Genomic DNA, 12,117 nt, shown 5'->3' with positions numbered 1-12,117 from the left:
TCAACGGGCCAAGGTGAGCCATTCAAATCAATGAACTCACATACCACGACACGTCAGGGTTGCCCTGAGATGGTGGACATCACCCGCAATACTCAGGGGTTCTTCCTTTCAGATACACGACAAGATGATCCTGACTACAGACGCCAGCCTCTACGGTTGGGGAGCTCACATCGGCCCCCACATGGCTCAAGGCACATGGTCAGCAGAGGAATTGTCACCTATAAACATCAACTTCCTCGAACTCAGAGCGGTCTTCCTAGCTCCTCAGGCTTTCCACTCTGTTGTCCAGGGCAAGCACATACTAGTGCTTACAGACAATGTAGCGACCAGAGCCCATTTGAACCACCAAGGGGGCACGAGGTCGCGTCGCCTCATGGACGAGATGGCAAATCTATTCGATTGGGCCGAATTTCAGCTAGCGTCCTTATCCACAGAGCATATTGCCGGGACCAACAACACCCAGGCAGATTGGCTCAGCAGGACTACATTAGACCCGTCAGAGTGGAGACTGGACCCAGCGCTTTTTCAACAGATATCGCACAGGTTTGGGACTCCATCTGTAGATCTGTTCGCTACCCACCGGAATGCGCAGACCCAAAGGTTCTATTCCCGTTTCCCGGAACCAGGGTCAGAGGGGGTCAACGCCCTACGGTCAGCTTGGCCGACAGGACTGCTGTATGCATTTCCTCCAGTAAACCTGATACCAAGGGTCTTAGAGAAAATGCTCCAGGAAAAGGCAGAGGTTCTGATGGTGGCACCATACTGGCCACGCCGTCCGTGGTTCTCCGATCTGATGGCTCTGTCACTAGTTCCACCATGGAGGATACCAGACAACATCATCACCCTCAGCCAGGGGAACCTGTTACACCCGGATCCCCAGTGGCTACAACTAACCGTCTGGCACTTGAAAGGTACAGATTAAAGCATCAAGATCTGCCGGAGAAGGTCATCGATACAATTCAAGCTGCTCGACGTCCCTCGACTTCAAGGATATACCAGGCCACGTGGGCTGCCTTTTGCACCTTTTGTAACAAGGAGGGCAAGAACCCCAAGGAAGCATCGGTGATTACGGTGTTAGAATTCCTGCAAGCAGGAATAGACCGGGGACTGGCTCCTAACACATTAAGGAGATAGGTGGCAGCATTATCCACCATGATTCAGATACCGGAGGCTCGTTCGCTAGCCCACCATTCGTGGGTAAGAGACTTTATACGTGGAGCCTCAAATTCACATACACCACCTGTACGGAGGTTCCCCTCATGGGATCTCTCGATAGTACTTAAGGCCTTGACAAAACCACCATTTGAGCCCTTGAGATCAATTCCACTGAGGCTCCTATCCTTGAAGACAGCCTTTTTAGTAGCGGTCACTTCGGCACGCAGGGTGTCAGAGATTTCAGCCCTATCTGTGAGACCGGATTTATGTATCTTCTATCCAGATAGAGTGGTACTCCGCTTGGATCCGTCGTTCATCCCCAAGGTGAACACTTTGTTTCACAGGAAACAGGAACTTATCTTGCCTGACTTCTGCACGCATGGAGACCATCCATCAGAATTACGATGGCATAAGGTTGATGTACGACGTGCTCTAAAAATTTATATCAGGAGAACTGCAGCATTCAGGAAGTCTGAGACTTTGTTTATTTCGTTTGCTCAACACAGAATGGGACTTGGACTATCTTCTAAATCGATAAGCCGTTGGCTTAAGGACTGCATTCTGGAGGCCTACAGAGCGGGAGGTCATGACCCACCGCAGGGCTTAACAGCTCATTCAACCAGGAGTGCGGCCACATCGGCGGCCTGGACGACCCAGGCCTCTATAGAGGACATTTGCAGAGCTGCTACTTGGGCGGCACCTACGACATTTATTAAGCACTACAAGTTGGACTCATTTGCGTCCGCTGAGGCAGCGTTTGGTAGACGTGTGCTACAGAAAGTGTGTGCATCTCCAACGTCCCAGTCAAGACCTTTTCCCTCCCATGGGCAGTAAATCTTTGGTATATCCCATGTTGGACTCTCCTTCCAGATGCAGTGGAGAAGACCCGTTGTACCTACCTGAATGGTCTTCTCGATGCACTGGAAGGAGAGTCCAAACCCACCCGACTAGTTGAAGTTCAGAGACGTCGGAGATGGGGAGTTGAAGTTTAGTTGTATTAATAAAATTTGGTTATCCTCTTACATGTTTCTCGTTTTTAAAACTGGGGCTCATGGGAGCAGTAAGGGGGCGGTAGCTATTATTATGCTAATTATAACTCAGTCTCTACCAATAGGATTGGTACATTACCCATGTTGGACTCTCCTTCCAGTGCATCGAGAAGACCGTTCAGGTAGGTACAACGGGTCTTCTCCAAAGCACCTGAGGGTAGGGCAAGAAGCAATGGGTGGAAACTAATCAAGGAGAGAAGCAACTTGGAACTAAGGAGAAATTTCATGATAGGTTAGAACAATTAATCAGTGGAACAGCTTGCCTCCAGGAGTTATGGATGCTCCAACACTGGAAGTTTTAAAGAAGATGTTGGCTAACTATTTGTCTGAAGTGTGAAGGGTTTCCTACCTAGGGGGTTTGGACTAGATGACCTCCAAGATCTCTTCCAACTTCTATTCTGTTCTGTTCCATTCCGTTCCATTCCAATTTGCTTTAGTATCTCTTCTGAGTCACATTCCAGTAGTTGTAAGATTTGTATCGTCATCTGAGAACTTTTGAGGAGGTCTAATGCAAAAGTTCCCTGAAGTTAAAATATTTTAAAATATTCACCGGATAGATAAGTTACTGTTAATGCAACTGTGACCGAAAAATATCAGTTTAGGACATCTCCATTCTCTAGAGCAGTGTTTCCCAACCTTGGCAACTTGAAGAGATGTGGACTTCAGCTCCCAAAAGTCCCCAGCAAGCATTCACTGGCTGGGGAATTCTGGTAGTTGAATTCCAAACATCTTCAAGTTGCCAAGGTTGGGAAACACTGCTCTAGAGAACCATTCTGATTTGGGCATCAACAATCCCTCTGTATTTGTGTATTTTTTATTTTAGTGTTTTAATGTGCATTTAATTTCACATTTATTTACATTTAATAACCTTGTACAATTTTCAGTCCTAGACGCTTCATAAAATATAATAATACAATGCAAATGAACAACTCTTTCTGCAGACTTCTTAACTTGGGTAGTATCTTGAATAGCATAGCATAGCACTTATTCTTACATACCGCTTCACAGTGCTTTTACAGCCCTCTCTAAGCAGTTTACAGAATTAGCATATTGCCCCAACAATCTGGGTCTTAATTTTACCCACCTCAGAAGGATGGAAGGCTGAGTCAACCTTGAGCCGGTGGTGAGATTTGAACTGCTGAACTACAGCTAGCAGTTAGCTGAAGAAGCCTGCAATGCTCTACTCTAACCACTGCGTCACTCCGGCTCATCATGAATAATCCACAAATGTGCATGTTGTGGATGTAGCTTTCTTTTAATCTTATTTACATTTCATTGTCTGCTAGATAGAGATAGTGAGATTTTTCAGAATTAATAATGAATGTTTTGGCATTTCAGCAAAGGAACTGAAGCATGACTATTAGTTAAACAGCTGGCATCTGGCTTGCAATGTATAATCACACTTAATTGAATCATTGCCATTTTATTTAATCACTAGTAACTGCATTATAAACTCTGTAGATGTTTAGTGGTAAGAGTAACAACATCTGCCTTTTAAAGATGTGTGAAATATGTGTCACATTGCTTTGCTTCACTCCTACCCCTCCCCCCCATGCACATGTTGGTACTGTTGCCCTAGGTATGTAAAATGAAACTGGGATTAGAAAAGCAGAATATATCCATCATGTTTAAGCATCTTCACATCTTTGTAATAACAGAGAGCTTGAAAATTATTATTCAGATAATTTGGATTGTGTTGACATATTGGTTTTCAACTTGGGATGTTATAAACAGGTGTTATGCAAAAATCCAATGGCTTCTTCAGTTCTAATTGGCAGACACTTTTGTCCATTAACTAGAATGCATTGCGTAGTGTTTTTCCAGATCAATTTTTGGATACTTAATTTCCATCGATAATAATGGCAGTCCACTTTCTACAACTTATTACATGCCTACATTCCCTGATTACTGAGCAAAAAGAGATAAGGAATAAGATTTTAAATCATTGCACTGGTAGAATTGTTCTTTGATAAAAGACGTAATCCTGAATTACCTCTGACAGCTCCCTCCTGAGATCATTAAGTTCTCCCATCTCAATTATTTATTTATTTTTGCAGAATTCGGACTGTTAAATTTCACAGGATCTTCTAATTGTATGTTATGCTGTTGAAATAGTTCTTCATTTTAATTTTGCACTATTCTTTGAAATAAAGAATAACATTTAATATATATGATTAAGTAAACATAAAATACCATGCTTGGGGCTTCTCTTTTCTTTGGAAATATAAAAGGTGAAGATTAGTTGTATTTCACATCATTATTGCTGCTGTTATTATTAAGAACTACACATGATCTCTTATTGGCCTTCTGAAACCTGAAATTCCTATGAGAAATTAAGTCCACAACAGGACCCAGTATTGGATCTATAACTGGACAGAACTCAAGGAAATGATTTTTCCTTTATGTAAGAGTCATGCTGTGCTACTGATATTCACAGAACTTTGCAGACTAGTAGAAGGTAGATTCTCTCCCCATTGTGTTGCATTGCAATGTTTAGATGCTGCCTACCTATGAGAAGAAAAGGAGACTCACAAGAGATGAATACAAGAAAATTTACTAGGTTGCACTTACTTTTCCTTTCCAGATGAATGAATCCTGGATTATCCACTTTCACTGATGGAATGGTTTTCAATGGTAGAATGAAGATAAAATCCCATCTGCAACCCCATGAATGTTCAATACAGTGATACCTCATCTTACAAACGCCTCGTCATACAAACTTTTTGAGATACAAACCCGGGGTTTAAGATTTTTTTGCCTCTTCTTACAAACTTTTTTCACCTTACAAACCCACCGCCGCTGCTGGGATGCCCCGCCTCAGGACTTCCGTTGCCAGCGAAGAGCCCATTTTTGCACTGCTGGAATTCCCCTGAGGCTCCCCTCCATGGGAATCCCCACTGGGGTTTCCCAGTGAAGGGAGCATCAGTGAAGTCACAGCATCGCAAAAACACCGAAGTCCTCAAAATCCCATCTCCGGACTTCTGTGTTTTTGCGATGCTGTGATTTCACTGATGCTCCCCTCACTGGAGGGGAGCCTCAAGGGAATTCCAGCAATGCAAAAATGGGCGCTTCGCTGGGAAACCCCACCTCCGGACTTCCATTGCCAGCGAAGCGCCCATTTTTGGGCTGCTGGGATTCCCCTGCAGCATCGCAAAAACACAGAAGTCTGGAGGTGGGGTTTCCCATGGAGGGGAGCCTCAAGGGAATCCCAGCAGCGCAAAAACGGGTGCTTCAGCTGGCAAAAAGGGTGAATTTTGGGCTTGCACGCATTAATCACTTTTCCATTGATTCCTATGGGAAACATTGTTTCGTCTTACAAACTTTCTACCTTAAGAACCTCGTCCCTGAACCAATTAAGTTTGTAAGACAAGGTATCACTGTATTTGCTAGAAGGGAAAAAATGGGAAGGGAGTGGGAGGGCGCAAAGCAGATTTTTCAGGGCCAAAGAGAATGTCAGAATCTTCCTGTGTGATTGAAAGTTCACTCAATTGCAAGGTACTATATTTTATTTCTTTATTTAATAAATGTGCAGTGGTACCTCTACTTAAGAACTTAATTCATTCTGTGACCAGGTTCTTAAGTAGAAAAGTTTGTAAGTAGAAGCAATTTTTCCCATAGGAATCAATGTAAAAGCAAATAATGTGTGCAAACCCATTAGGAAAGAAATAAAAGCTCAGAATTTGGGTGGGAGGAGGAGGAGGAAGACGAGGAGGAAGACAGTCACTGTTGAAGGAAGAAGGTGAGGTGGGGGGAATCAAAAAAATCCAAAACTTTAAGGCTTAAAAAAAAAAAGAGGGACTCTGAGGCAGTGAGGAAGAGCACGCGCCTCCCATACATCCGGCACGAGGCTGCCTCCCATACACTGTGCCAGAGAGAGAAACCCAGGGGTAATGGCAGGAAACTGGCCGGGCCTTCGTGCTGCTCTCAAATTTTCTGGGAAATTTTTCCTGGCTCAGGTTCTTAAGTAGAAAATGGTTCTTGAGAAGAGGCAAAAAAATCGTGAACAGCCGGTTCTTATCTAGAAAAGTTCTTAAGTAGAGGCATTCTTAAGTAGAGGTACCACTGTATATGCTGCCCATCTTACCCTTGGAGTGACTCTGGGTCTTATGTATGGTCTTTTGTATACATAAAGTGGTAGTTATTTTGGGGTGAATATTCATCAGATTTTTTGCAAGACACATTTTGAATACAATAGGAAAGAATATTGCTTTTTTTTCACAGTTAATTGGGAGACCATATGGAGACCTGACGCTATGAAGAAATTTGAGACCCAGAAGAATATGAACAGCAACGTGGGATTACTGAAACTCTTCCCTGGAATTACTGCTACAGCGGTCAGCCTCCCACTTCCTCAGAACATCTCAGAGCAAGTTTGGAGGGGTTTAGGACATTTAGCCTAGAATCATAGAGACCATCTAGTCCAACCCCCTTCTCAAGCAGATTTCTACAGAATCAGAGAGATGGAAGTGACCACAGAGGTCATCTAGTCCAACCCCCCTCTCAAGTCAGTGACTTCTACAGATTCCCAAAGAAATTAACAAGTGTTGGAAGGGACCCTGGAGAGAGTGAGAGAGAGAGAGGGGGGGGAGAGAGAAATGCAAAGGGAGTTTGAGAGACCATGTTGCAGTGTGTTCCCCTGGCCAATTTAGCAGATCAGAATTTGTCAAATGTGTATGGGCGGAAGGACAGGGTGGGATTGGATGACCACCAAGGTCCCTTCCAACTCTTGTTAAATGTGTATGGGTGGGGGGTGGGGGTGGCCCCCTACCCCCAAGTCAGGGGCCTCCAAATTGTTGCCTCTCTTGACACTTTCTTTTGTCATAAATGCTCCATGCATCGTAAAAATTTCAAAGATTACCATGAGTAGCAGGTCATAAAGGGGCCCCAGACAACAACCAGCCTTCACTTCTGTCCTTTGCTAACTAGCAGTCTCTCCCAAACCTCTTTTGAGAGGACTGCTCTGATTGGGTTCCCAAATTAGCTTTTAAAGGATTGGCTTGTTGTGAGGCAAGGAGTTCCACCAGCCAATTTAGCAGCCCAAGAATTTGACCGGAAGACCAATTCTACTGCTTGCGAAGAGGGTTGCACTAGATGGTCTCTGAGGTTTCCTCCCTCTCTATCATTCTGCAAGTCTCCTGACTGAGAAGAGGGGTCATACTAGATGGCCACCGAGGCCCCTTCCCTCTCTATCATTCTGTAAGTCTCCTGAATGAGAAGGAGGGTCAGGTCAGACTAGATGGCCACCAAAGTCCCTTCCCTCTCTATCATTCTGTAAGTCTCCTGAATGAGAAGGGTGTCAGACTAGATGGCCACCGAGGTCCCTTCCCTCTCTATCATTCAGTGTGTGTGTTTGTGTATGAAAGAGCAAACTGTTCCATTCTTTCCTTCCAAAAGTAGCATTTTGTAACAACCGTTCTGATTGGATGGTGGCGAAGTGTCCCATGTGGCCAAAAGGCTGTGGTTGAATTTGGATTTTTGTGGCCAAAGGGCTGGGGCCAAGAGCTAGGGGCCTTTGGGCGAGGGAGTGAAGGCAGCGGCCGATCAGCTGCTGCGGAGGAAATAGCTTCATCCAACTGGTGGAGGCAAAAGGTCCCATTCCCAGTTTGGAGTGTTGATTCCATATAATTAATATAAGCAATGAAAAAAGATATTTGGTATTACCCAGGTTCATTGTTGGTATTTAAATAATCTTAGAGAATTAGTATTGAACAAATTATCTTATGATACTTGTTTAAATGCGGTCAACATTCCAAGAACACTATTATATCAATATTTGTTATAGGAAGCTACTAGATTTTGCAAACTAAAGGAAATATTTGAGACTATTTGTTTTGATAATCATATTCTGCCCTTTTTATAGCTCTGTATATTCTCTTTCAAATGGAGTGACTAGAATTGTATTTAGTATTACAAGACATTACAAATTTGGCAGTTCTTAATTGCTTTCCTAATGATCTCTAGCATAGAATTTGACTTTTTTCACAGTTGAACACTGTCAACATCTTCACTGAGCTAATCTTAAGTTCTGGCTTTAGATATATATCTTATATCTTCTGTTCTTTATATAAAGAGTCTTCGGAGAGGGGCGGCATACAAATCCAAATAATAATAAATAAATAAATTTAATAGCTAGGAATTACTCTAATTCGTTCATTCTCTTCATTCCAGCAGATTTCTGTTACGTAGTACATAAGTATTTATGTCCTTGTTTGCAACAAAATATTCTAATTTTCCATTCTTGATTTGGACACTTCTAGCATTGGTACAGAAACACCTATACTGTATACTAGAACCTTTCCCATATCTTGCCTTTTTGTTTCTGAGTCCTGACTGTCACGTCCACTGATTAACTCATAATGCTATTACTTATATTATTTTCTAAAATCTGTATAACCTTTCTCCGTGACTGCTGCTTCCTGTCTGTTGACATACCCTTAGGAATCAGTGGGAAAGCTGCTCTACAGCTTTTTTTTTTAATGATATGCCAGCAGCCTAGTTCCATTTTGGTTCAGGTGGAGCTTGTCTATCTTGTACAGGGTTCCAAATCTTGTTCCAAATCAAATTTGTTCCAAATCTTTTCTTGGAGTCTAAGAAATTTACTGACAAATCTGACATAAATCTGTATAGAGACCTCTCACTTTTGCTTGCTTAGTTGACCCTGATACAAGTTGGGCAATATTTTACAACAGGAGAATGCTACCTGGGCAATTATAAAATTCAAGCTGCTAATTCATAGCCTTGGGGAAAAGGGTATATCTACTTAAAATGTATGGAAGGTATTTATGTGGCACAACCTAATGTGTCTTTGTCTGGCTCACAAAATTCAACAAAATCTAATATGGAGAACATAAAACCATCATATGTAAACTGAGAATAATGAAGTAACAAAACAATAAAATGGTGATCCAAACAGAAATAATACTATGATCTAATCATGGCTCCAGCATAACATGACTCTGAAGTCCAAGAAAGCAACCTGATTTGACAGCATTTTTAAAGGCCAGCAAAGTCAAGGCCAACTGTACGTTGGGAGAAAGATTGTTCCATAAAATAGGAGCTGCCAGTATAAAGGTCCACTCCCTGGGTCCCACACAATAACATTATTTCAATTAATGGATCCAGAGTGGCTAAGAGGCACTCTGGTGAGAAGGTGGCCCCTCCAGTGTACTGGTCCTGTGCCATGTAGAGCTTTAAAGATGCTAAACCATGAATTGCAGCTAAAATCCAATGGGGAGACAGTGTGGCTTCTACAGTACAGATGGTCCTTGGTTAAGAACCATTCATTCAATTCAGTAGAACCAAATGAAATGCACTCAGGATTGATCCTCAAAGTTTTGGCCATTGCAATATTCTATAGTCTCATTGGCAACCACAAGCAAAATCCCTGGGAAAGATGGCAGGAAGCCAGAAGCTGAAGTTACTTGAAGTCCTGTCTTAAATTAGGGACTGCCAAAACTACCATTGCTACGTGCTTATATATTGCTTAGTGATAAAATGTGGTCCCAATTACTACCATTAAATGAAGACTATTGTAGTGGTGTCACACGGGCATAGTGAGAAGAATCCATAATTACTTGCACTATTGGATTCTGGACCAATTGTAGCTTTTGGGTGATGTAGAAATGAAGCCCCATTAAATTATATGACAAATCCAATTGGGAAATGATTAAACCAAGATTTTCATTGTTAAGTGAAAGACAAATATCTCAATTAAGAATTGGAATAAAATGCTGTGAAAGGAAAAATGAAACTTTAGAAAGTCAGAGAAGAAAAGAAAATTTATATTAAGATAGGATTATTCATTTGTTATCATGGAAGAGATTTGATTGATGTAAATGAGGTTAAAAGAAGTATATTGAAACATATGATGTAGAGATAAAATTTGCAGAGAGAATATATATTCAGAAATCAGTTCCATTAGAAAGTGAGATACAGTGGTACCTCTACCTAAGAACGCCTCTACTTAAGAACTTTTCTAGACAAGAACTGGCTATTCAAGATTTTTTTTTGCCTCTTCTTAAGAACCATTTTCTGTTTAAGAATCCGAGCCTTGAAAAATTTCCCAGGAAATTTGAGAGCGGCATGAAGGCCAGGCCAGTTTCCTGCAATTCCCCCTGGGTATCTCTCTCTGGCGCAGTGTATGGGAGGCAGCCTCGCACCGGGTGTATGGAAGGCGCATGCTCCTCCTCGCTGCCTCAGATTCCCTCTTTTTTTTTTAAGCCTTAAAGTTTTGGATTTTTTAATTCCCCTCACCTCACCTTGTTCGTTCGGCAGCAACTGTTCTGCTCCTCTTCTTCTTCCTCCTCCTTCGACCCAAATTTCGAGCTTTTATTTCTTTCCTAACTTTTCTAGCTTCTTCCCTTACTTTTACATTGATTCCTATGGGAAAAATTGCTTCTATTTACAAACTTTTCTACTTAAAAACCTGGTCACGGAATGAATTAAGTTATTAAGTAGAGACACCACTGTACAATAAAACAGTTGTCAGATAGAAAAGCATCGAATGCAGATGAAATTATCTATTTAACAGTTTAAAGCTAACGGACAAGATAGTTAACATAAAAGCAGCACCTAGTCAAAAACAAGACTGCTATGTTAGAGACTGGAAAAGTTTGCTCTATGTACCTACAGTATCCCAAGAAGGGAGGTATAAGAGAACATGCAAATTAAAGTGTTGGCACTAATTGTTTGCACAATCAAAGTCTACCTTATGGATCTATGAAATCGATATACAGTGATCCCTCGATTATCGCGAGGGTTCCGTTCCAAGACCCCTCGCGATAATCGATTTTTCGCGATGTAGGGTTGCGGAAGTAAAAACACCATCTGCGCATGCGCGCCCTTTTTTTCATGGCCGCGCATGTGCAGATGGTGGAGTTTGCGTGGGCGGTGGGGAAGACCCAGGGAAGGTTCCTTCGGCCGCCCAGCAGCTGATCTGCTCGGCAGCGCAGCAGCAGCGAGCAGACGAAGATCGGGGTTTCCCCGCCGCCCACGCAAAGGGGAAACCCCGATTCGGCTCCTCGCTGCGCTGCCGAGCAGATCAGCTGCTGGGCGGCCGAAGGAACCTTCCCTGGGTCTTCCTCGCTGATGCCCCCGCTCGCCCGCCGCCCGCCCGCCGCCCGCCCGCCGCCCGCCAGCAAGAGGGGGAGAGATAGAGAAAGAGAGAGAAGGAAAGAAAGAGATGAGAGAGGGAGGAAGAGAGTGTGAGAGAGGAAGAAGCAAGATAGAGAAAGAGAGAGAGAAAGAAAGATGAGAAAGGAAGGAAGAGAGTGACGTCATCGGGTGGGGAAAATCGCGATATAGCGTTTCGCGAAGAACGAGATCGCGAAAATCGAGGGATCACTGTAACACCAATATCACTTAGGTTTCACAGTCCGTAGAAGCCTCTTGAAATGTCAGATTTTTTTTAAAATATGGGAAATTAAATTAAGCCTTTAGTATGGTCACATGATCCATGTGTTTAAAAACCCTGCAAAAACTTAGGGCTTGGAAAACATTCTTCGCAGAGAGAAACAACGAAAGAGTCTGCAAGATAAGAGCTGGGAAGATCATTAGTAGCTAGTTAGGGCTGGGGGGGAGGGGAGCTACATTGCTTTGTTTCTGCATACACTAACGCTTTTTGTTCAAAGAGGGCCCATCCCATTCCCTCCCCACCACAAGTTTGCTATGCATTTTGGCAGCAATCTTGCTAAATTCAGTTGTTACACAGCTTTATTCTCTGCTGGTACTTGTCAGGTAGAGCCTCTACAGCTTCTCATAGCTTGGGGCCTCACCATGTCTAAACCTGGCCCCATCTCCAGCAAAAGTCTAGGGCTAAAGTTCTCTTATACCCCACCAACTACCTTTCATATAGCTTCAGTCCTGTTCACAAGTGCTCTTAGCTAAGAAATGGTGCTAGTCTGCAAATGTACAT

The 12,117-nt window shown here is 42.9% G+C and overlaps 1 protein-coding gene across 3 annotated transcripts in view; it reads left to right on the top strand.

Moving 5' to 3' along the window:
* Window positions 1-12,117, top strand: part of ASPG (asparaginase) — a 124,898-nt gene that overhangs the window by 52,131 nt on the left and 60,650 nt on the right. For all 3 annotated transcript variants that reach the window (XM_070751505.1, XM_070751491.1, XM_070751498.1), the window contains exon 7: window positions 6,426-6,538. In XM_070751505.1, the coding sequence (XP_070607606.1) occupies window positions 6,426-6,538 (113 nt within the window). The remainder of the gene's footprint in view (window positions 1-6,425; window positions 6,539-12,117) is intronic.

Source organism: Erythrolamprus reginae, chromosome 1, assembly GCF_031021105.1.
Source record: "Erythrolamprus reginae isolate rEryReg1 chromosome 1, rEryReg1.hap1, whole genome shotgun sequence".
Taxonomy (NCBI): domain Eukaryota; kingdom Metazoa; phylum Chordata; class Lepidosauria; order Squamata; family Dipsadidae; genus Erythrolamprus; species Erythrolamprus reginae.
Note: the sequence above shows the minus strand (reverse complement) of the source record. Positions and strands in the feature narration are given on the sequence as shown.